Genomic DNA, 24,480 nt, shown 5'->3' with positions numbered 1-24,480 from the left:
AGCATTGCGTCCGGGGTCTGGCCAATGGGGGCGCGAGCCTGCGCACCTCGGCGGCTTCCTATTGGTGCACGCCAAAAGGGCTGAAGAGCGGACGGGCTGTTGCTGCGCTGCCCCGCCCGGCCTCTGCCGCTGACAAATGCCCCAAGATTCCTCATCGGCGCAACCTCGAACACGAAATACTGTGCCGCATCTTCCCCAGCCGAAGCAATCGCATCACAATCACCACACTGCGTCTCCTCTCGACCCCTTCTGACGCCGAGCCACAGTGCGAGCCCCCGTCTGCTCTGGCCTCGCTGCTGTCCCAGGCCGCACGGAACCGCCTAGAAGAGATTTTTCTGACTCAGGCATCAACAAAAAGACACTCGACGCACTTCCCTGTCATCCGCACGCCCCACTGGCCGGCCTGCTGAAGGAACGACGCTGCGAAGCCGCTATTACCAGACCGCGCCAGCTGCTCAATTTGCCTCCCGGCCGTCTGCCCTCCTGCAACCAAACCGTCCACTCGCATCATCACTATCACGACACTGTCCTGGATCCAAGAGCTGCGCATTTTATGCTGTGCAGCGCCATCCGACAATTCCTCACTCTGCCGTCTGGGCCTATTCTTATCTACCAGTTCCTGCCCTCTCGTCGCTGCGTTGCTTTTGACAGTTCTCTTTCTCTGCTTTCCCCCCTGGATCGTTTTGGCCCTAGCGTCTAGCATTTGAAATCAACTCCCCGCCACCCGCGGCCACGGCGCTGGAACAGAGGAGCAAGGCCACTGAGAGAGCGCGACAAGAGACGGACGCCTGGGTTTGAATTTGCCATCCTGTAGGCAGCGACATCGTCAGAGTTGGCATATTACTGTAGTCTATCCTCCAGGAAATCTGCAGAATGGCAACAACCGGCGCTGGAAGTGGCTCGGCAGTGCCTCCGAACTTCTTCCTGACCCCGCAGCAGCAGAGCCTTCTCTTCACGGCTCTCAACGCGAACAAGCAGCAGCAGCAGGCGAACACCAAGACTGGCCTCTCGCTGTCCCCGACTTCTTTCAAGCCGAATCCGCTCCAGAGCCTGGACGGCGCTGCCTTCCAGGAGAGCCCCTTCCTCGACCACTACGACTACGACTTTGGAGACTCCAGCTTTGACTTCTCGTTTGCCAATGATGCCGGCCAGACAGCCACGATAGGCGATGCGCGGGATGGGGCCATGAGCGCAAAGTCCGACTCTACTGAGACCGACAACCCCGAGAAGAGGAACCATCCGGATGATGAGGAGGACGATGCCGGCCCTGGCAACGAGTCCAAGAGACATGAGAGTTCCGACAAGGTGCCCAAGAAGCCTGGCCGGAAGCCGCTTACTTCGGAGCCAACTTCGGTACGCCCAATTCATGCCTTCTTGCCTATTCCTTTTTCCTCTCGGCCTCTTGTCCGCTAACAAAAGTCCCTCTGCAGAAGCGCAAGGCTCAGAACCGAGCTGCTCAGCGTGCCTTTAGAGAGAGAAAGGAGAAGCACCTCAAGGATCTTGAGACCAAGGTCGAGGAGCTGGAGAAGGCGTCTGAAGCCGCCAATCATGAGAACGACTTGCTTCGCGCTCAGGTCGAGCGTATCTCTGCTGAGCTGAACCACTACAAGCAGAGGATGGCGCTCGTGACGCCCAAGACGTCTGCGCCCGTCCGTGCTCAGACATTTGGCGCTGCAGCCATCAGCAACCTGCCTGACGTCAACTTCCAGTTTGAGTTCCCCAAGTTCGGAAGCCTCCCTGGACCCCCTGCCAAGGCGCACCAGAAGTCCATGTCCCAACCCATCAGCCCCGTCTCCAACCACGCCTCTAGCCCTGCCACAAACCAGAACAACGCGGACAAGCCAGCTCGCATGTCCCAACAGGCGGCGCGAAATGCGCAGTTCAAGGAAGATCTCGCCAAGTTCAACAATGGCGTCTTCAACATGCACACTCCGTCCATGAGCAGCTCCACCGCTACCGGATCAAGGGCTAGCGTCGACTCGGTCAACTACAGCATGAACAACACGACAAGCTCGCCGTCGGCTTCTTCTCATTCCAATTCCAATGTGGGCGCGAGCTCGTCGTGCGGCACATCTCCCGAGCCTTTCACCCAGTCTCCCATGGGCTTCAAGCCTGTCGACACCCTGACAACCATTGGCGAGGAGCACCCCTCCATGTCCACCGTGGATGGGCCCTTTTCTCAGTTTGCTGGCCTTGATTTCAGCAACAACAGCTTCGATTGGATGGTCCAGCAGAACAATGGCGGCCAGTTTGATCCGCAGCTGTTTGGCGATTATCGCGAGCCTCAGGAGAGCATCATGGCCAACCCAACCTTTGACGATCTGTTCAATGACTCACTCGAGGCCGATTTCTTCACTCCTTACAACATGGCTAGCCCGAACCTGTCGAAGAAGACGAATCTCATTGATGAGATTGACGCCGCGAAGGACAATGTGGATGATGATCCGACCATGACCAAGACAAACATGAACTGTAACCAGCTTTGGTACGTTGCCACAGGTCTGACTAATTTCCATGATGTATCTTGTATTAATGTGTCGATTACAGGGAGAGGCTACAAGCATGCCCCAAGGCTCAGAATGGCGAGTTTGACCTGGATGGTCTGTGTTCTGAACTCACCAAGAAGGCCAAATGCTCCGGAAGCGGACCCGTTGTTGCCGAGAGGGATTTCGACACCATTCTCAAGAAGTACATGGGCAAGGAGGCGGCCGATTGCACGGCTGAAAAACTGGGCATTGCTGTGGAAAAGACGTCGTCCGAGCCTCTGGTGATGCCATGAACGAATGGAATTTACGGAGATGCCGCCTGGCGCATGGCTGTAATTTTTAAACAACCGATCTCGGGTGCAAATGGGACACAAAGAATCCATGGATTTCACGGCGTTTTGAGCAAAGAGGGACATGGCCGAGGCCATTGACACCCGGGCTTTTTTAAGCATTGGAGGGATCATAGGACGAACGGACAAGTCGTCAGTTTTGAAGCATAATCTTGATTTTCTTTTTCCTTGATTTATCGATGCCGGTATCTGGTTGGTTTGTTGTATTTCTATCTCAATGGTTATACTCTGCGTTTGCAGCTCTTGCTACACTGGACATTCTACTCATTCTCACTCTTTCCGATATCTTGCGTGCTTGCAAGTTCCACACCATGAGATACACGAGCGCGGTGTTGGAAAGGAATACTTTTCCTTCATCGAAATGTACCTACTTTCGTTAGGACAGTCATGTATTGAACTCAGCACGGGTCCTAAGCCATTGAAGGCAAACGTGAACCGGCAAGTTGGGGATGCCTTGCCATACGAATGGGGCGGTGAATGTGTATATCGCACACTCTTTTTCAAGTAAATAAGGTACCTAGTACTCGGGAAATAATAAACGGAACCGATATAAGGTGCAGCAAGCTGGCCCATTGTATGAATCTCTTCTTCTTCTTCTTCTCTTTCTTCTTCTTCTTATTTTTTATAAGAAGCATATTGGAATTCTGATAGTATGAATGGAATATTATTGAGATGCTCAATAGCAGCAGATAATGTTGGCATAAAGCGAGCCCAAACGCTCCCTCCCATCCCGCTCACTACCTGTTCTATGAATTTCATCGAGAAGACTAGATGGTGCTCAATCTCAATTTCTTCATCAGTCCCAATCTCTTCTTCCCGCACATTCAATTCTTTTCTTTTGCACTTGAAATATACAACATGGACCAAGGGACTTCCGGAAACTCGTGAGAAACCAAATCCAGCTCAAGTTGACGCCGATTTAGAAAACTCCTTTGCTTTGCTTGGGAGACTTCCCCCCCGCGCCCATGTTTTTTGCCACCGGATATTGGCAGACCCGGGTAAATACCACCCATTCCAAGTTATTACACTTGTTCTACCCAGGAAAAAAAAAAAGGAGAAGATCAAAAAAAAGAGTTGATGTCTTGATAAGTCGTTCTTGATAAGTCGTGCTGCAAATGCTTGTTGAAATCTAGGTACATTAATATGTATTCATATATGCTGTATAGTAGTATACCTAGGTATACATCATGATCATCGCTCAACTAAACACTTCCTTCTTTCCCTTGTTCGCTTCCGTCTCTCTATCTTTGAGGCGCGCCACCCCCCAGCCTGCCCATCCATGGTGTAACGTTGAGTAAAAGGTATAATCAAACTACTAGGACGATGATGCAGATGCGCATATTCCCGCTATTCCGCCTGCTCTGTCTGTTCCTCGTCTAAAATATGCAAACGCCAAACCGGGAAAAGAAGAGAATACATCAGAAATGAATAAAGCGGAGAGGAAAAGACTGCTCTCTATCCAAAAACAACAGAAATAAGGAATAAAGTCAAGAACGCGTCAGGACGTGCAGATGTGTACCCCTTCGAGTAGGGTTGTGTATCGTACAGTGAGATGGGTATCGACAATCGAAAAGGCGTTCAGGCTGGTAGCTGTGGACATGCGGAGCACCCTAGAGTGCCGCCCTCTCAGATGTCCTTCAAGGGGACAAAGGTAGGCCAAGAGAGATCATGGTGATCATGCGCCCGCTTAGAAAGTCTAGACGAGCTGTGTCGAGGTGGATTCGGTCCTAGGGATGGGAATTGCCGGTGCTTCGCGCTTCAAGCTGGCCGTGTAAACTCCAAAAGGCCAATCGTCCGTAAACTCCGCGTGAAACCGTTAACCCATATCACGTACTCTTTCTCGTCGGGGAGCATCCGGTTCGCCGTCCGTAGGGACGGAAAGGAGCCTCAGTCCCGCGTTGTGCCGTCAAAAATCCAAGGCGAAATCGACTCTTCAACTGATAACCACTCTGGCTCCTTCCTTGCCCAATACACCACGCTCTCTAGGCTTGGGGCTGTTGGTTCTCCCCTTCTTGCTCTTCAAGAAGCCAAACATGCCGCCCGACCCTTCGTTCTTCGTCTCGGCCACGGTGCTGGCATCCTTAGGAAGCGTCGCGTCTTGTCGAGCCAGCTCAGACCAGCTGCCTCCGCCATCCAGCGTCAACTGCACTCCACCAGTCGGGCTGGTGACTCGCTTGCTCATGGGCGGTGATCGAGGGACGTATTGGACCTGTCCGGGATACGCAGACGATTGCCCCTGAGGGGGCGCCCGTCGATCGGCGCTGACAGTGGCGTCCACAGGCGGTGCTGGGTAGGTCGATGGCGGCTCGTTCGTCGGCATCTGCGTGGCTTCGTCTGTCGTGATCGCTTGAGGCTCTCCCGTCGCTGCATCTCCGTCCTCGCCCTGGGTGGCAGTGATTCTGCAGAGAGTCAACATGCTGTCTTGTGTAACGTGAGAAAGGACAATCCAAACTTACTTGCTGTAAGCCGCAAGGGTGTAGTCAAACGGACGGAAGTCTGTCTCTATCATCCTGTACAGTTCGTCTTCGCGAATCTCCTGATCGGTGGCGTCCTCCTTTAGCCGTTCTCTGGGCTTCTGTCGCCTTGCGCGCGCCTCCAGAGGTGCTTCTTCGAGCAGCAGCTCCTCCAAATCGTAGGTCGCGTCGAAGTTGGTCTTGTCCGATGAGGGAACAAAGATGGGCTCGATGCGCTTTTGCTCGAGCAGATCGAAGTCAATAGTTTTGAAGAAGTCGTTGTAGATGAAGCTCTCCCATGTTGAGCCGAGTCGGCTGTTGGGGTCTCGTTCAAGTGCGGCACGGATGGCGTAGAGGCACGTTAACGAGACGGGGGGCTGCGTGACGGGATACTTTGGCTGAGAAAACTGAACCTGCTGGCTGAGCGAAGATTCGCTGTTGCCTTCGAATGGTCGCTGGTTTTGGTAAGCTTCGTGCCTTTGGGGAGTCGCAAAAGAACAGCATGTTACCTTGTTGTAAATGCACTCGTAAAACAAGACACCAAGTGACCACCAATCCGCACGAATGTCATATCCCTTGCCCGAATACACCTCAGGGGCGAGGTAGGCCAGTGTTCCGGACTTGCTAGTCATGACACGTCCCGGAACGATGTCAGAAGCCACATTCTAAGCAGGCAAAGTCAGCTTATCAGCCCGTGCAAATCTTGTCGCTGGTTGGACAGAGCCTACAAAATCGGTCAAATGGACATGCCCCTCGGCGTCGAGAAGGACGTTGTCCGGCTTAACGTCTCTGTGGATGATGTTCTGGGAATGGACATAGCGGAGAGCGCAGCCTAACTCAGCAATCCAGAAGCGGACAGCCTCTTCGGTAAACGTCTTTCTGGATATGTGGAATCGCAAGTCGCCGCCGCTCATCAGATCGACAACGAGGTACCTTGGGATATGCCGTTAGCATACAGGTCCTTCCATAGACTGGGCGGCGTAACGCGGGTTGGAGGGGGGGCTCACATGTATTCGATATCCTGGAAGCTGTATCGCAAGTTACAGATGAAAGGGTGGTTGACATGCTCCAGCATTCGTCGCTCGCGGATGATGTTTCGGACGCTCTCAGACTTGACAACTGTTTCATAAGTTAGCTGCGCTGTTCAAACATGATTTGCCCTTTTTGGCGCAACTGCAGGCCAAGCAAGAGCTTGCCGCAGCGCGTGGAAGAATGACGCAGGGATGTGCGTACCTTCATCTTTCCGAATGTATTTCAGCGCAAACGTCAGGTTGGTGTCTTTGCGCTCGACAATGCGGACCTTGCCAAAGGCGCCTCGGCCGACGACTCGCAGCAAGCGGAAGTGGTTGAGATTGGCTGCTGTTCGGTCAGCTCAATGTTCTGGAAGCGCGGCATTGCAGGCCAGGGGAAATGCAGTCCTCCATCACTGCACAACGCGCCGGAACACGTGGAGAGAGGGAGCGCGAGCATGGGACGAGGGGAGGGTTGCTGGAGGCCATGATTCGCCCGGGAGACTCTTCTGTCACACACCTTCGCCGGTCAGGTCGACAGGCTTTCCCTGGCCGTTGCCCATGATGAATTGGCTGGGGAGGATCGGAGGACAAGTGCAGCTGGATTCTCGTCAACGACGGCAAAGGCTCATGCTGCTCGCGGGTCTGGCAGGAATATGGCGGGTTGGCTGCTTCGGCTGGTCTGGTTCTTGTTTTGTCGCTTTCTCGCGGGCGGCCAGTGGGGGTTCCTTGCTTTAGGAGCAAAGGAGAGGAAAAGGATAAGGAAAGGTCGCAAATGGGCGGGCTAGCAGGAGTGGATAGGCGGCGAATGGACCGGATTGCAGTAATAACGGCGAGGTCGAGCGATGGAGTTCTGGGTTCTGGGGCCCAATGCCGGCTCGTATCTGTAGTTCGGGGGTCTGGGTATCAGATATCGCCCGGCCGTCTTGTGTCTGCTGCAGCGCGGGAGTCGCTTGGTGCTGGTGATGCTGTCGACGATGCTCTCGGTGATGATGCTGATGCTGATGATGATGAAGCCGTCGACGATGGTCTCGACGGGGCCGGCGAGGGGACGATTGCGGGATGGAGAGCGAGACGGGAGGCAGTCCCAGGAAGAGAGAATGCGTCCCGTGTAAGAGTGAGAAGGGCAAGCCAGGGAGAGGACGAGCTTGCAAGGATGAAGGGCGATGATCAATGCTCGCCCCAGACTAGCCAGTGCACTCAGAAGATGCGGGAGATTTGATGGAACGGGGGGGGGCGAGAGTCGCAGCACTGGAGAGGCTGCCCTGGAGGTTTAGTGGCCAAGGCGCCCTGTATTAGTGGAGCGCTGCGCCGGTAGTGGCAGCGTAACAGCGACCAGCAGCGCGGCCGAGGCGGCAAATGCAGCTGATGGGGGGGGGCGCCTGGAGGCTGGAGCTTCAGCGGGCTCATCAATGCAATCAGGGCGCCGTAGCCTCAGTGCTAGCGCCCCCGTAGTAGCTGGAGCCCTTTGGTTGAGCTGCTGCAGCGGTGCGGTGCGGTGCAGTGCAGGGACCCGGTTATGTCTCGAGGGTGCAGCAATGTGGGCTCAATTCAATGCCTGCTGAGGACATGCGCACGCATTTCTGGATGCAGGGCAGGGATGGCGCGGGTTTGGTTTCAGGGAGGGCCGGGACGACGATTATGGGAGAGGACGAGGTTGGTCTGCGTCTATGTATGGAGCATCGTGTCGAAGAGCAGATGAGAGGCATGAAGAAGACAGACGGGTCAAGAGGCGGAATGAAAGATGACACGGGTAACCGAGACTGCGAGCGATCATACACGACAACTCACATTATGAGATGGACATACAACTAGTAGTCTCTGTTCCAGACCTCGGCCAGCAAACCCATCTTATCATTTGGTGTCAGTGGGGACGCCCAATGGCACCAAGTCAAGCATGTGGGAGACGAGTCAATACACTGGAGACGGGAATTGCTCGATGCCTCATGGGCTCGCTCTGGTCCCCATCTGATTCATTGTCCCTTGCACCCGTCCTCGGAACTCGCCCAGGGCCGCGGATGACGCAAGGGAACGGCGAATGAGATCAAGACATACCATCACAAACAACTCCCAAGTAGATAGTCATGGCGACGGCCACTCTTTTTTTGGGAAATTGCAACGACGGCAACCTGTCAAAGCCTTCAGGTGGAACGGATGTCGAGTCGTACTACCTGCGACTACCGAGTCGTAGTTCAAGTTGAATCCATGTCGCACGGAACAAAGGAAGCAGTTCAGACCTGTCCAGCTCCGTAGTCGATTGCACATTCTAGCGGTGTGTGTCGCATCCATGGCGCGCTGCTTTTCTCACAATGTGCAGCCGTGACAAGGGGCCGCGCAGCACCAAAGAAGCAGTTGCGATAGGTAGGAAACGAGGCACACGAGTCGAAAACAGCACGCGGCAAGGGAGCGACAGCTGGTCCTCGTCACTGATTGACAGTCCATGGGACGCGCAGTAGCACCAGCAGCAGGCAGCACGAGCAGTTGCTGGCACGTCGTCTCGAGTGACCCCGATCCATCCATCCAGCTCATCAACAAGGGCTCACATGCATGGCAGGAGGACGGACTCCATCGCGTGCGTGGGCTCATGCTGTTGGTTGTCGAGATGCGAGTGGAGGGGGGTCCTGCCTGCAGCAGCCACGGAATAGTATTCGTTACAGGTCGTCCAATTCAGCTGCCCGTAATTGCATTGGAAGGCTTCTAGAATCCGTCCATTGATTGACGATGAGGATGCTCACCATGTGGTGTTGCAGGCACACTTACCCAATGCACGGAACATTGAAATGGGCTGAGCACTCATCTGTCAGTTGTCAGTCTGACTTGAAAACCTGCAGCTCGTATCAGCAGCGGCAACCGAGCCCGACAGTTGTGCGAGCAGCACGTACAACTCTGCCATCGGGAATGGGGTCATATTACCAGATGCAAATTGAGATCCAAGGTGAGACAGATGCGACAGCAGCTCAGCACTCCAGCGTGAATCGGCCAGCCAGTTCATTGTCTCTTTTGCTCCGAGGCGTGTTTGACTCCAGAGATTGGTGTGGTGGAGAAGCGAACTACTGCGCGTACCACGTTGTCGAAGACCCCGGGATTTCTAGAATAGCATCCAATCCGTTCAATTCGAAGCTGACACACACACACCTTTTTGCCCAGATTTCAAGGGCTGTCTCTATTTTGCCATTTTTGCCGCCATCCATTCAAGGGCCCCGACAACACCATCCAGCAATCCAGCGAGCCCGCGCTATCAGTCGCCACCCGCTAGCGGCTGCAGCAACTGGGGGAAAAGGAGGTGAATGTCGACTGGAAGGATCAATAGAAGCATATGAGATTCTCGAAAGCTGCATCCATCAGCTTGGTAGTCGGGCTGCACGCGTTGTTCTGCCAGCTCCGTCCCGTTGCATTCTGTCGGCTGTAGTATCATCGTATATTGTCGCACGCTATTAACCCACATATCTTTGCTTCACTGGCCCGCCGCTCCAGCAGCAAGCAAGCAAGCAAGCACGCAGCCAGGCCAGGCAGGGGAATCTGCAGCACTGTGGGGAGAGTCAACGGCAGCCCTGGTCGGCGAGTCCGGCGGCGGATTCAGAGCTGACCAACGCTGGGACTCACGACGCCATGGACCACCTTTCAATTGCCCAAGCGAAGGACCGCTCGATGATAGTCGCCGGCTAGCAGCAGCAAGCAGCTCTGTGGCGTCCATTCTAGCAGGAGTGCTATTGCGTGCCAGGAAGATGAAGATAAGAACCAACTTCAAGTCGCTGAGCAGTTCGGAGGAGAGTACCTAGAAGAATCTAGCTGCGTTTTCTGTGATGCGTGCGAGATGATCCGTCAACTGAAATGTGATCTGCTGGCTTCGGCTGCGGTAACACTGCCGACAGAGGAAAAGACACTGGAATGGGCGTCCAATCCGGGAACCAGATAGCTGGGAGCCATCAATGCAGGGCGCTGGAGCAAGCTGAGGCCGTTGGCTGCAGTCAAACATAGGTACGGAGCGTGTAACAATGGAATCTTGTCTGTCTGTTCGAACAAGTACATAACTTCGTGAGTACCAAGTCACACTGTGCAGCTGCAGCATCAAGGCCAATCAGCATGTTGAAATGAAGCTGAAGCTTCCCTCTGAGCGAACTTGAATCCGCCGACTCCCTTGTGCGCGCTGCCAACCGCGGCCGAACCGGGTTTTGCAGCAAAGGGCTGGGTCAGGAGACAAAAGGAAAACAACATAAAGGTCTTGTTGCGCGCTCCTTTTCGATCCTTCCGATGGGGCGGGCTTTTGTCCTACGGATGCTTGCAGAAAAGCACGAGTTGATTCTACCAACTCGAATGGAATACGTCCAGTTGATTGCCCACCATGCAAGGAATCCCGCCCTCGTACAGTGTGCACAGCTCAGCTCTCGCACCCAGCCACCGCACCTCCCTTCGATCCTCTCCTCCAGACTATCTCCTCAGCAATCTCAAGACCCTACAATACAATCAAGCAGCAGCAAAACGGCAACATCATCCTCGCTGCCTCGGCATCCCTGCCTAGCCCACGTGCTGCCGCGCCGATCCCTCGTTGCACAAGCGCGCCGCCATCTTGAACGGAGCGTCACGAGACGGCCGCTGGCGCCACACTAGGCTCTGCCCTTGGGCGTCGGTTTGCGCCTAAATTCGTTTTGTTGTCTGGTCAATCTTACGAAGAAAGGGACTGAGAGGGGATTCGCAACTTTGTACCCATGTGTACCAGACTCATGATGGTATGAGCTTCAGACGGAACATCGTAGTCCTGCATGAGTCTCTGCCACTTATAACCAACTTGAAGCGACATCATTGAGGTCCAGGCTACGATCGCTGACTTCCCCCACCCCCCCGACGCCCAGATCCGAGGGCTGGTTACATTTGGTGATGCTCACTCTTATTAGTCGCTCTCCTCAGGGGTCACTGGGTTAAACTGCGCAAGGGAGACTACCACTTGTACTGTACTGTAGTCCGAACGTACATCCGCTGATCAGCACGCAGTGATCGCTCGCCAAATCTAACAAACGACACGTCCCTGCCGCTGGCTGTTGGTCGAAGGGATCGATGATGCTTGCTTGCTACTATTAGTAGTTTGTCCGTCGAACTCGCGCCGTCGCTACGTCGCATCCAGATTACGACGTCTTTCTCTGTGGCTTGACCGTATGCACCAGGCGTGGAAGCCAAAGAATGAGAGCTGAAAAGGGGGCGCTCTGGCTGGAAACCCAAGAGGCTGCATGAGACGAAGAGAGGGGGGAGTAAGTGAAAAAGTAAGTACTCCCTGAATCGAAGGGTACATCAGAGTCAGATGGCCAATGAATCTCCAAACTTTGTGGACCAGACAACTGCCGGCTGGGTAGGCTGTAGGTTGCCCACTCAGATGGTTATCTTACCATTTTCGACAAGCCGGACAAGGGGCATTGACATCAAGAGCAAGCGTGTCTCCATTTACGTTCCGGGCACATTAGTCGTATCAGGTCTGTGGCCGAGGTGAAGCAATGCGCGAGTGATTCTCTCCAAGTGATGGAGCACTGCAGCAGTGCGGCGTATACACAACAGAGGCTGAACAGTGATGGAACTCAATCACAGAAGCCCCTGAGAAGCAATTCGATCTCATCTTCCGCCTAGACGTAAATGCTAGTGTATTTGATATCCTTTTGTACGGAGTACACACATCGAAACTACATCGGGCTGTTATGAGTCCCAGTTGTACGCAGCACTCGAGCATCGCAGCTCTGATACTCAAAATATTCCAACAAATATCACATCGTACGCCCATTGATGTAACGGAGCTCAAGAGGTCTCGAGACAAAAGCTTCATCTATGAATGACACGCACCGTCTACGGAGTACAACTCTTGTCATACTGAGAGAGGGTCGGTCGTCCGTTTCGGATGGCGCTTGTTGAGAGATGGGCCGGCAAACATTATGATCGCGCCCTTTTGGAACCTATTCTCCCCGAGAATCCTCCACCTATCTTCCCCTAACTTACTCGGCCGCAGGAGTTTCTCTTTGTGCAAGGGGTATGAGTCTACGAACGACTGGACAACGTCCTATTGTTGCAAAGAGTTGTCCGATACCTCTTCATCATTCTCAGAACGGCCCACGTAAATAACTTTGCTCAAGTTAGATCATCACATTTCAACCAGTCATACGCACGTACTCAACGTCACGGCTGAAGCCGAACCTAGTGAGTTACAGGTGAAGGAAGAGACAATTCCAGAAACCAACCCGGCATTGATTGAACCCGCAAGTGCCAGCAAGCATCCCGCGTTGACACTGCCAAATGAAAGGGTCCTCCCTTCACTGAGCACGTCCCCCCAACTCACATGAACATCGACATCAGGGTCATATCCGCAGGTACATACCACTAGCCCCCTCATTTTCCAATGTCGAAGTCGCCCGGACATCGCAGTGGTCCGTTCGCCTCACCGGCCCATAGTCTCCGTAAGTGGCACTCACGCACGCTTTTTGTTTCCCGCAAAGGGAGAACTCCATTCTGCATGCGACGCAAACGCAGGAGGCAAGCCTTTGATGTTGTTTCGTTCTGTTCCGTCGGCGGCACCTCCGAATCCCACCCCCCCTTTTTTCCTGTTACGGGATCTCCGATGTGACCCTTTTTGTGTGTGTTTGTGTGTGATGGCTTTGCGTCGTTGATTGTGCGAGGACGTGTCATGTAAGCTTCGCGTGGGATTTGGATTGCTTGGCTGAAGCGGCGCGAGCGTGACGGGAGTGCGGCTGGGCCTGTGAGCATGTGCGGAAAGATAGAAACAGGAGAGCCTTGGCGATATGTTTCCGTGTGAAACGTACGAGAAGGTTCATGCAGGTTGGCCATGTCGAGATGACCTATTCTGGTCGTGCAGGTTGAGCCGCGATGCAAGATGCTGACGTGGAGCGAAACGCACCGGAAAGCAAACAACAATGTTTCTTTGATTGTGGATTTCTCCAACTAAACTTTAAGTTGGCAGCTGCCTTTTCTTTCCAAAAGAGTTCCATCCGTTGCAACCTCTGCTGATGGTGGGAACCGGGGGTCAGATGCACTTGGATATCATCAGTGCGCTGGGCTGTGGGCCAATCAAGCGAGCTACAGAGCAGAGGCAGTTTCCATCTGAACTTGGCATCTATAAGCAATGAAACAGCACAAGGCCGTGTGGTTTATGAGAAGTCGTTGGTTATCAAGTTGGCTCTCGTATAACTTGCACCTATGAAGCCTACCTACCTTGACGTATATGCGCCTCGCGATTAGCTGTGTCTTGTCCCACTACCTATCTAGGCGACTCAGTCTGCTGCTGAAGAGCTCTAGCTTATGAAATCTGTACCTTTAGCGATATGCAAAATCTTGAGGTTAATAAGGGGATGGTAGATGTAATGCAAGATAGATCTCTTCTAGACTCGTGTTTGCAGACATTGTCTTGGTTCCTGACCCTGAATTACTGTAAGCTGTTTGCATGTGCTGATCATTTGCTGCTTGGGAAAGACGCTGATGACGTCAGTATTTGGGGAGCTTCCCCGAGCGTCACCATGACCTCAAGAACGCAGAAAGCTTCGATATAACAGCTACAAAACCTCGACCAGGAACCCAATTGCACCTCGAATCACACAGAAAGTCACCACAAAGCAAAATCACAATCCATCATCCATCACAACCATGACATCGACAATCCGCAACCTCGCCCACATCCCGCGCCGCTGCTGCATAACAGCCCTCCCGCGCCAATACCACACAACCGCCGCCCTCCGGCTCCCCTACAAAAACTCCCAGGACCGCCAAAGCCTCAAGCCGGGCACCAACGAGGGCACGAGATCCGGCCGCGACGAGGACGTCGCCGCGCAAAAGGACGCCGCGTTCAACCCGTCAAAGACGGACCCCGAGTCGGAGAAGGAGGCCGCGGGACGGGGCAACGAGACGAACCCGCTGAACGCGAGCGGCGCCAACCAGGAGTTCAACAAGCCGATGGGGGACACGGCTCAGGCGCAGGACACGGGGCCGGGCAAGGAGACGAGGAAGGGCGGGAGGAGCGGAGGGGGGAGTGGGCCGAAGAAGGGGAAGCCGCCTGGAGGGCAATGAGGAGGATGGTGACGATGGAAGATTAAGTCGAATATGGGTCTCGTTGGTGTTGGAACATGAAGCAGGTTTTGTGGTTTATAAAGAAACACCTAAAAGTCTTGGGTTGCATACTCATGTATACTGAAGCCTCGGCCGTCCCCTCAAAAGGAGCAAAACAACATGCACAGAGCGTCTATAGCAACGAACATGAACAAAAGAACCAAGGAACCAATAAACGATGGAACAAATGGCAAAATACATCACCACCTTGAATCTGTTTCGAATCATTCAAGATCCGTTTCTTCTCCGGAAAAAAAAGATTATTAAATGAAAGGCTTCGTAACGTTACACACGCCTTTAGCCATCCGAGGTCGGGAGAAGTGCAGATTGAAGCGGACGAGCTGAAGGCGGGGTACATACTCTAGACGATGCAGTCAATCGATCGTAATCAATCGATCGGCACGCCTTGGATATATATACGAGCCAAATCCTCCTTGTTCCCGATCCCCGCAGGTTGACAAGAAACACCAGAACCTAGAAGGGGGGAAAGGGAAGAAAAGAAGTCGAGACGATCTCAGACATCACAACTACATACGTGGGCAGCAGCTGGAACTCGCCCGAGAACATCCGCTTACCATGGCGGACCACCAAGCCAAATATGCCGTATACCCCAGCCTCGTCGACCGCACCATCGTCATCACCGGCGGCGCGCAGGGCATCGCCGCCGAAATGGTCGAGCAATTCGCCCTCCAAGGATCCCAAGTCATCTTCCTCGACGTCGAAGACGACCTCGCCGCCTCCCTGGTGCAAAGGCTCTCTTCCAGGGGCAACGTCAAGCACAAGCCCATCTACTTCCACTGCGACGTCGTCCAGGTCGACCAGGAGCTCAAGCCCACGGCCGCCAAGATCCTGCAGCAGTTCCCCAAGATCGACGGGCTCATCAACAGCGCCGCGAGAGCCATGGCGCGGCCCACGCAGGACATCACGGCGGAGTGGTGGGACGAGAGCGTCGCTGTTAATCTGCGGCACCAGTTCTTCCTTACGCAGGCCCTGCTGCCGGGGCTGTTGCTCGCTGCGGGACATGCCTCGGTGGTCAACATGGGGAGCATCAACTGGCTTGTTTCGGCGACGGGCCAGGTGCCTTACACGACGAGCAAGGCTGGGGTCGTGGGGCTGACGAGGACGCTGGCGCATGAGTTTGGACCCAAGGGCGTGAGGGTGAATAGTATTATGCCGGGATCGATTGCTACGGAGAGGGAGAGGAGGGTGGTGCTGACGCCCGAGTATGAGGCAAAGGTGCTGGGGCACCAGGCCATCAAGAGGCTGATTGAGCCGGTGGAGGTGGCGAGGATGGCCATGTGGTTGCTTGCGGACGACAGTGCGGCTGTGACGAACCAGAGCATGACGATTGATGGTGGGTGGACGTAGGGAGGACGGATGTAGACGATGATTATTGGGGCCAGCAGTTGCATTAGGTTGTTTGAACTGAAAGGCCAGGGCATGGCTTGCCAAACAAGAATGATCAAAATAGGGGTATCAGGCATCTCCTTTCACCAAGAGACTACGCCCTGCCACTTGAGCCTACGGCATCCATCTGGCTCGCCAAGGCCTCTGCCACCTTTTCTATCGCCTCGTCCACCACCTGCGTGAACGGAGCCTTGTTGATCTTTTGCTCCAGCACCGCATAGTAGTCCACGAGAATGTCCTTGTTGACGTTGATCTTGCGCACTCCCGCCTCGATAAGTTGCCGAAGGAGCGCCTCAGAGAAGCCCGTCACGCCATGCAGAGCAATGAGGACGTTGCTCGCTCTGGTAACTTCGTGGACTTGCTTGAGTCTTTTGTTGCAATCCAGCATCAGCTCACGAATCACACGTCCTGAAAGAAGAATGAAAGAACAGAAAGACTCACCTCTCGAAATCCAAGACGATCCCCCGCGGCCCATACTCCCCATGAACGTTCCCAAACGCCGGCGCCAGCAAATCCACACCCGCGTCCACAAACTCCCTCGCCTCCTCCGCCGTCGTCATCAGTCCCTCCAGGTCGAGCGTATCCGAGACGCCGTCCTCGCCGCCCTCGATCCGCCCCGGCTCCGCCTCCGTCGCTTTCCCTCGCGCGTGGCAGTACGCGACCAGCTCCCTCGTCCGGCGCAGATTCTCCTCCTTGGGGTGGTGCGACATGTCCACCATGATGGAGTCGAAGGGCAGCTCGCACGCCCGCCGGACCATGGCCTCGTCCTGGCAGTGGTCGAGGTGCACGGCGACGGGGACCGAGGCCTGGCGCGCGGCCTGGGCGGCGGCGTGGACGAGGATGCCGTCGGAGTGGGCGATGGCCCAGGGGAAGAGCTGGATGATGAGGGGGGATTTTTGGCGCTCGGCGGCGCGGACGAAGCCGAGGATTTGCTCTAGGTTGTAGCTGCGTTCAAAATCACATTGTCAGTTTTGTTGTTTGTTGCTTGTCTTGTTTGAGTGGGAGGTTGGTGTTGAGCAGTATGTTCTTTACCCGACGGCGGCGAGGACGCCATAGTTGCCTTGGTCGGCGGCTCGCAGGATGCGGAGCGTGGTGTTGTCTTCCAAGCTGCTCGAACCCATCGCGACAATGCTGTGACTTGTAATGATGCTGTCTGTTTGAAACAGATGATTGTCAAGCTTGAAGCTACTTTTCTATATATCACGACAGCACACATGAGCTTTCGCAGATGCCCTGCAACTTCCCCTCACGCCGTCCAAGCTCTGCGGAGCTCGACCTCCGCATATCGGGGCCGCGATTTCGCTCGCTCGGCTCCGGTCTTCCTAATCGGGCAACCGAATGTAAAGACCGTGGGGTTCTCACTTATAAGACACGACAACATCATCTAGACTGCGAAAATGGACAATGACCTATATTCATGATGGAAATTGAACGGATCGTAAGGGGATTCTAGGAGGGCGCAAGCAGAGTATCTGAAAGTTGGCCGTGCCGCCACGCCCTCGGCAGACATGTTTTCCAAACGCGCTGGACTGTCATCAACCCCAGACCCGCACATTCACCCCAGTCCTACATCTACCGAGTAGCTGAAGAATCGTGCTCGTATTTCCTGGGGAAACATGTCTGGCGTGAGGACTTGTGGCTAGCAGCGGGTTACGGCCATGGCTGTTGGGCTCCCTCGCCGCTTAGACTCCGTCGGGACTAGTAGCAGAATTTACATGCACGTACACTCGAGCTTTATGGCGTGAGGCTGGAAATGTTGCATCAATGGCATGATCTTCATCGAGTCTACTTGGGATAGCCGAAACCCCCGAGGCTGATTACGGGAGGGTCGATATGCGGAGGTCTCAAAATGCGGAGGTGGCTCTGCGTCCTCGTGTCTCCCGTAGCACCAATGGGACTATAATAGATATAGTAGCAGGATTTGTTAAGATTCAAGTATTGTTTCCGAACAATCTCAAGTGGCATACAATTGCCCAGTGACCAGGAAAGGCTGTTTGCCGGCCATTTTGACAAGGGCGATTTGAGGCAGTTTGCGATGAAGACGCTCTTGGGATTATGGTTGGCCTCCTCGTAGTTCATATCTACGTATATAAAGTGGATATTATACAATGGTTACACATTCAACTGTTCTCGTTCCTCATGCTCACCATTTCACAGAATATCAGTTCCGATTCCGTAGCAGGTACAGATGAAGATGAACCACAGCCACCGCGATTCGATATCTCCAGATGGCTGGAGGCTGGGCCAACCTCGTTTACCAGCGGCATATAGCAAAGACACTCTTGACCGCGCCCTCTAACATGTTACTTGCTTTTCTGATTTACAATTGCTGATACAAAATACAAGTCGCTAGTTGGCTGTCCTCGAAACGATCTGGCGACCTCTCAAAACGAGACACAGACACCTTACACTCATCGAAGCAGCCCCAGAATTTGATGATTTGGAGCCGCCATCCCATGCAAACCAGGCTTTACAGTCGACAGGCTCAACTACCACCAAATCGTCGATTCGAGGCCACCTCGTCCCGCCCGAGACCCGACTTCCATGATTCCAGGCCAACCGTCTCTCCACACCCATGACCGTGGCGCCGCCTCAACGGTTCCCAGCCGCCGCTGACCAAGGAGCTCTAAAAGCCCACCGGCTTTCCGGCGTTCTAGAAACAAAGAGATGACGAACAAAACGACGAGAGAACATAAACGATGTTGTCAACGAGAATGGCGGAATTGAAACCGGCCGTCGGGCACCAAGGCCAGCATCGGCAAAAAAAAAAAAAAATCATTGACACATGCATGGTATACTGAAAGCAAATCGTTGACACATACATACTGAAGAAGGTTCGCGGGGTCCGGGGGCGCAGATCGGGGAAGCGGGCCAATGTTTGGCTTTTCCTTGGAGTTTCTTTCGAGGACATGACTCGCGGACAGGGCTTGGCTTTTTTTTTTTTTTCTTTTGCAACTTGGTGGTGGTGGTGGTGGTGTTTCCATCTGGCTTCTAGCGAGGGGCGGAGGAACAACTCTATCTGCGCCCTCTGTTTCGCTTGTTTGGCGAAAGACGTGTGGGACATGATTGGGTTTGATGGATGAGGCTGATGTGGTTCTGTTGAGCCTCGTTGATGTGCCATCTTTATTCGAAAACGTCCAGATGTAAGACGAAGTTTTTTCATGGGTCTTCAAGATGATTTGTTACTTGTGCTCCTTCTCTTGGGATCCACGAGGCTTGAACGCAATAAAGTTGACCGTCTCGAGGATGAACTCGTATTCATTGGGTATCCAGGGGTAGCAGCTTGCCAAGGAGGATATCCCGTCACCCAGACACTCTTACGTTTTTCACTTTCTTCACGATGACTTGAAGTTCCCCGAACTCCCTCTTCTAACCCCCACTGAGAGCAACAATCAGACGGCAAACTCTCAAGCCTTCTCAGCCCACAAGTGGAGAGCCGAAAGAGTCACAAGTAAATAATACCAAAACCCACCACGAACTTCAACTCATCCACCCCCAATTGCAAATACAGTCTCTGACTACCATCTTCCCTCTCACCATCCCGCGCAAACCCCCAATTTGCTAACACGACAAATTACCTAATAGTCGCCTCACGGACTGGGCCGGACAAGTGGGCGAGTGGGCTTCTGTTGTCGACGGCGCCCTGGATGTGTGCCGGGATCGCCTCTATGCGACCCACGAGCCGTTTCTCAATGGCGTCTCAAGCTAAACATCCGGCTCTCGTACCGCCAATTGCTGCTTTTCCTAGTACTACCACTGCGAGGTGGAAAGGAGGACGGCCAAGAAAAGAGACAGGGCTCTGCTGCGGGAAAATCTTGGCCTCTGGTGATTTGCAAGGAGCAATTCTATAACTGTCTTACTCGCAGCAAACGGGGCTACAACTAGCCCGGACACCACATTCATGTTACTGCTTTTGTATGTTGCAAGGAGAAAAAAGCCGGCATCACACGCCTTGGCAAGGGGGCTGGCTGATGAGGGCCCTCGACGAACCGGGAGAACCAATTGCCTCTTCTCTATCCAAACCTATTCTTTCCGGTCCCGGATATCGGACAGGCAGCTTTCTTCTGGCCACTGAGTCAGTGGGTTAAGCGCCTCAGCCTTCGTCGTTGGGTCCCCTTGGCAAGGTCTGAGCAGAGGTAGACGGAAGCATGGGCGTAGTCTAGTGCTAATAGTATTATGTAGTAGCTGTTTGTTGAGTGGTTAATGCCACGAAACAGGCAGACGAGAAATAAGAGTCAGGACAAGAAGAGCGAAAGTCATATAAGAGTGGTGATCCCATCTCTACCGTTACACCCTCCTCTTCGCTTCCACTTGCTGTTTTGTGTTTGGTTGTGTGACGTTTCTTCCAAGAAAAAAAGGGGCCTTCTGGAAATCTTCTAGCCCTCCCGTCCTTGCATTAAGACAAACGTTCGAACCACACACTCACCAACGATCCGACATATCGGGTGAGGGCTGGCTGGACTTTGCGCCCCGAGATCTCAATCTTCTCCAACTGCCGCGCACCAATAACAAGCTCGCGCTACGGAACATTTTTCCCAAAGTGTTCGGTTCTGCTTCTCCAAAAAAACGACTTACAAGACAACAATAAGGAAGGGGAGAAGAAGAGAAGAGAAAAAAAAAAATGTCTGGGCGGGCAAGTTCGGGCGACTCGCCCCCGTCGTCCGAGGAAAAAGGCTCCAGCAACAACAACAACATGGACAAGTCGGTGCTGCGAGACACGGCCGTGGTGCCGCAGTCGGACGGCGACGCCTTCGAGAACTCATACGACGACGAGGACTTCTGGACGCGCAACGGCCTCAACGCCAAGTCGTTCCAGAAGAAGCACTACGGGCTGGGGCTCGTGGAGCTGGACCGGGCGATGAAGACGCGGCACTTGCAGATGATTGCCATTGGCGGCTCGATTGGCGCGGGTTTCTTCGTTGGATCAGGCGGTGCGCTGGCTAAGGGTGTAAGTTGGGCCGTTCTGAATCGAAGAGATGGGGAGGAAGAAGAAGACGGGAAGAAAAGGGGAAGTTGGTGAACTGGTTTGCTGACAGTGCTGTCTAGGGTCCTGCTTCGGTTCTTATTTGCTTCCTCGTCGTCGGCTTCATGGTCTTCAACGTCGGTAAGTCTTCAAAAAGATTGAATCATGCAATAACTCACGGGTTGTACGTATTCTAACAGAAGGCTTCACCCACAGTCTTTGCTCTCGGCGAGCTCGCCATCATGTACCCCGTGTCCGGCGGCTTCTACACCTACGCTACCCGCTTCATCGACCCGTCCTTTGGCTTCGCCGTCGGCTGGAACTACTTCTCCCTCTGGTTCATCGTCCTGCCGCTCGAACTAACAGTCTGCTCCCTCGTCATCCAATACTGGAACCAGGAAATAAGCGTCGGCGTCTGGATCACCATCTTCTGGGTCGCCATCATCCTCATCAACATCTTTGGAAGCATCGGGTACGCCGAGGAAGAGTTCTGGTCTTCCGTCATCAAGCTGGCGGCGACGGTGGTCTTCATGATCATCTGCTTCGTGCTCGTGCTCGGCGGCGGTCCTTCGGACGGCAGGTATTCCGAGTATGTGGGAGCAAAGTATTGGCATAATCCTGGAGCGTTCCGCAACGGATTCAGGGGCTTCTGCTCCGTGTTCGTTACCGCCGCCTTCTCCTTTACCGGAACGGAACTCGTCGGCCTGGCAGCGGCCGAGAGTCGCAACCCGGTCAAGTCTCTTCCCAGCTCCATCAAGCAGGTGTTTTGGAGAATCACCCTCTTCTATGTGCTCGGTCTCTTCTTCGTCGGCCTTTTGATTCCTTCGGATGATCAGAGGTTGTTGTCCAGCGCCGCATATACCGACGTCAAGGCTTCGCCGTTTGTCCTCGTCGGGCTCTACGCCGGTCTCCGCGGCTTCGACCACTTCATGAACGCCGTCATCCTCATCTCCGTCATCTCCATCGGCGTGTCCAGCGTCTACGGCGGCTCCCGCACCCTGACGGCCATGGCGCAGCAGGGATACGCCCCCAAGTTCTTCACCTACATTGATCGCTCCGGTCGATGCCTTCCCTCCACCATCCTCATGCTGCTGACCGGTCCGCTTGCCTACATCAACCTGAGTGCTTCGGGACCGACCGTGTTCAACTGGCTGCAGGCGCTTTCCGGTCTGGCTGTGCTCTTCGCTTGGGCCGCCATTTGCCTGGCGCATATCCGTTTCCGTGCGGCCTGGGCCTATCACGGACACTCTGTAGAGGAGATTCCGTTTAAAGCAATCTTTGGCGTCGCAGGATCATGGATGGGGTTGATCATTTGCTTCATCGTCTTTGCTGCTCAAGTAAGTTTTCTCATCTCTTCACGAATACCGTTTTTTGCAACTAACATATATTGTCCAGTTCTACACAGCCATCGCTCCCCCTGGCCAAGAGGGGCTCAACAACGTCGAGGGCTTCTTCCAGGCTTACCTCGCTCTCCCCATTGTCCTGGCCTTCTGGCTCGGTGGATACCTCTGGAAGCGAACTGGCTGGTTGAAGCTGGACCAGATTGATGTCGATACCGGCCGTCGCGAGCTGGACTGGGATGAGATTCGCGCGTATCGGGAGTTTGTGGCGTCTCAGCCTTCCTGGAAGCGCGTTTACTATGCGCTATTCCAGTAGCTGAACGCGGGGGGGGACAATGCCCTATTGCCATTTTGCAATCATTAAAGGATATAATATAATATAATGAACTGCAGTGCTCGCCCATTGCAACGATTTTGATGCAGAAGAAGAAAGATCCCTCGACTTACACCGACCGGTTGCTTACTTTGTTGTATGTATGTAGCCCGATCAACGGGCGAACATTGACACCTGTCTACCGCCCATACCAAAAAGAGTGACTGACAGAACACAGAGTGCGTGCGTACGGACCGTTCGCCCTCGGCTGAGAGAGACTAGGAAGGAAAAGAGTCCTAAAAACCCCCAAAAAATGAAGCTTCCGAGGAGGAAGCTGTGACGAACAGGGTCTGGCCGGGGATTGAACCCGGGACCTCTCGCAGAACAAACTTGGGGTTTTCCCTAAGCGAGAATCATACCACTAGACCACCAGACCGATGATGATTCGTTGTTGAAGGGAGCGGTTCGTATTGAGCTCATCAAGGCTTTGCGAAATGCGTGGCCGGTTTGTGGGTTGAGTGGGTTGTTGGTTGTGGATCGTGGGTTTTTTTAGGTTGTGGGTTCGTGGTGGATGCAAAAGGGGAAATTGGATTTGGGGGTTAAGAATTTTGCATGTTTTGTGTAGCGGTATCGGAGTCGGGTCGGGGTGGGGACGGAGAGCTCCGGGTCTGAGCTCCGGGATGCGGAAGATGCTTGTGAGAATGAAAATTCGAGTAAAAAAGGGCGATGACCAATGACATTATACGAAGAAAGGAGACATGTAAATTATTCCTTGTGGGCGTGAGTAGCGGCGATGCATGATGTGTTCAACACTGGTTTACACTTTGACGCTCACTTACATTGCGGTGTTGCTCAACATGAAGTCTGTTCCGTCGTGAGCATTCCGATCCGGAACCACACGATGACTTGCGACGCCGAGATCCATCCGCAGCACTAGGGAATTGCAGAGGCAAACTGCTAGCAAGGTACATGACACATGCTCCCTTCCGTCTTCAAGCAGTGAGCCGACATGGCGTGGGGGTTCATTGAGCAGAGATGTGGTGTATTGCGAAGAGCTCCGTCATATTGGACGACTGCAAGGCTCGGGTTTGTTATAGACGGACAGATGTGGACTGTTGAAGATGTGTTGGAGGAATTGTATTGAGGATCGTTGGTTCCAGGCTTGCCTTTTATTGCCGTCCGTCTGCACCGATGGCTGTGAACACTCGCCGCCTTCGTGCAGAGTGTGGCTGATTCTCGAATTCGATATTCTCGTGGAAGTGAAGTTGCCAAAAAGCAGCAAGCCACCCGGCAGAGGGCACAAACTCGCCGTCGCTACGGCCGCGTAGACAAAGCTGGTCTCGGAAGAGGCGATGTGCGCCAGCTGAAACTGAAAGATCGCGATGTCAGGTCTGGTCCAGACTGAACCGTTCATTAGTGTCAGGTGTCGATACGTGCGTCCGCCAAGCGTTTCCTTGTCTGAATCTCTACAAAGAGATGAAAGTTCTTCTGCACCAACTCATATGAACATAAAGGACGATATCCCGTTTACAGATAATGGCACCGGTAGGGGGACCTATGGGCTATGATCTCCCTCGAGAAGAGGCAGCCGCTAATGCACAGCCGTTCCATCTTCACACGGATTGCGCGCATGGCGATTTCAGCACTTGGCTGAAGTGAATAATAGCAGGACCAAGGTGCAGTGGCATCGCCAATTCCGTTGAGCTTTCAAGAGGTTACCATGAAGATGCTGTTTCTAACTATGCACGGCACATGGAGACATACCATTTCCGCCATGATGCTATGCCAAGCAATTGAAGCTTACAAATCAGTCCTATGCATATCAGATCAGGCTACAGAGCACCTCGTGTTGACTTAACAAAGTCCGCAGCTGTTTTTATTGCTTCCGCATCGACAATCGTTGACAAGTACAGGGTAAGCCTTTTGCCAGCTACCTATGCGCAATTGAGTTTAATGAAGCAATCGGCTTATCACTCGCTTAAACCCCGGCAGACATCCAAATGCTACGTCACAGACAGAGCCCCAAGAAGCACGGCGTCGGCAAAAGTACGCCTCCGCGTCTGGCCT

At 53.8% G+C, this 24,480-nt stretch overlaps 7 protein-coding genes across 7 annotated transcripts; 4 read left to right on the top strand and 3 right to left on the bottom strand.

The window, feature by feature from the left end:
* Positions 1-873: 873 nt before the first annotated feature.
* Positions 874-2,779, top strand: CCMA1212_000733 (AP-1-like transcription factor; the record flags this gene model as incomplete). The annotated part of the gene is made up of 3 exons (XM_073698191.1): positions 874-1,353; positions 1,431-2,485; positions 2,548-2,779. The coding sequence occupies 3 exons, from the start codon at positions 874-876 to the stop codon at positions 2,777-2,779; spliced, it is 1,767 nt and encodes a 588-aa protein (XP_073563358.1).
* A 1,990-nt stretch (positions 2,780-4,769) lies between these two features.
* Positions 4,770-6,862, bottom strand: CCMA1212_000732 (Serine/threonine-protein kinase 32B; the record flags this gene model as incomplete). The annotated part of the gene is made up of 7 exons (XM_073698190.1): positions 4,770-5,235; positions 5,293-5,744; positions 5,799-5,954; positions 6,018-6,222; positions 6,297-6,408; positions 6,523-6,645; positions 6,820-6,862. 7 exons carry the CDS (start codon positions 6,860-6,862, stop codon positions 4,770-4,772), a joined length of 1,557 nt encoding a protein of 518 aa, XP_073563357.1.
* Positions 6,863-9,753: 2,891 nt separating this feature from the next.
* Positions 9,754-10,384, bottom strand: CCMA1212_000731 (uncharacterized protein; the record flags this gene model as incomplete). The annotated part of the gene is made up of 2 exons (XM_073698189.1): positions 9,754-10,074; positions 10,343-10,384. 2 exons carry the CDS (start codon positions 10,382-10,384, stop codon positions 9,754-9,756), a joined length of 363 nt encoding a protein of 120 aa, XP_073563360.1.
* A 3,547-nt stretch (positions 10,385-13,931) lies between these two features.
* On the top strand, positions 13,932-14,351 carry CCMA1212_000730 (uncharacterized protein; the record flags this gene model as incomplete). The annotated part of the gene is made up of 1 exon (XM_073698188.1): positions 13,932-14,351. One exon carries the CDS (start codon positions 13,932-13,934, stop codon positions 14,349-14,351), a length of 420 nt encoding a protein of 139 aa, XP_073563359.1.
* A 615-nt stretch (positions 14,352-14,966) lies between these two features.
* Positions 14,967-15,758, top strand: CCMA1212_000729 (putative galactose dehydrogenase GalD; the record flags this gene model as incomplete). The annotated part of the gene is made up of 1 exon (XM_073698187.1): positions 14,967-15,758. One exon carries the CDS (start codon positions 14,967-14,969, stop codon positions 15,756-15,758), a length of 792 nt encoding a protein of 263 aa, XP_073563994.1.
* Positions 15,759-15,891: 133 nt separating this feature from the next.
* On the bottom strand, positions 15,892-16,918 carry CCMA1212_000728 (Putative fructose-bisphosphate aldolase; the record flags this gene model as incomplete). The annotated part of the gene is made up of 3 exons (XM_073698186.1): positions 15,892-16,165; positions 16,239-16,742; positions 16,830-16,918. 3 exons carry the CDS (start codon positions 16,916-16,918, stop codon positions 15,892-15,894), a joined length of 867 nt encoding a protein of 288 aa, XP_073563927.1.
* A 3,500-nt stretch (positions 16,919-20,418) lies between these two features.
* Positions 20,419-22,416, top strand: CCMA1212_000727 (Amino-acid permease inda1; the record flags this gene model as incomplete). The annotated part of the gene is made up of 4 exons (XM_073698185.1): positions 20,419-20,745; positions 20,844-20,901; positions 20,977-22,097; positions 22,156-22,416. The coding sequence occupies 4 exons, from the start codon at positions 20,419-20,421 to the stop codon at positions 22,414-22,416; spliced, it is 1,767 nt and encodes a 588-aa protein (XP_073563997.1).
* Between the last annotated feature and the right edge of the window lie 2,064 nt (positions 22,417-24,480).

This window comes from Trichoderma ghanense, assembly GCF_004382785.1.
Source record: "Trichoderma ghanense strain CCMA-1212 chromosome Unknown scaffold_0, whole genome shotgun sequence".
NCBI lineage: Eukaryota > Fungi > Ascomycota > Sordariomycetes > Hypocreales > Hypocreaceae > Trichoderma > Trichoderma ghanense.
The sequence above is the reverse complement of the archived record's forward strand: the minus strand, read 5'-3'. Positions and strand labels throughout refer to the sequence as shown.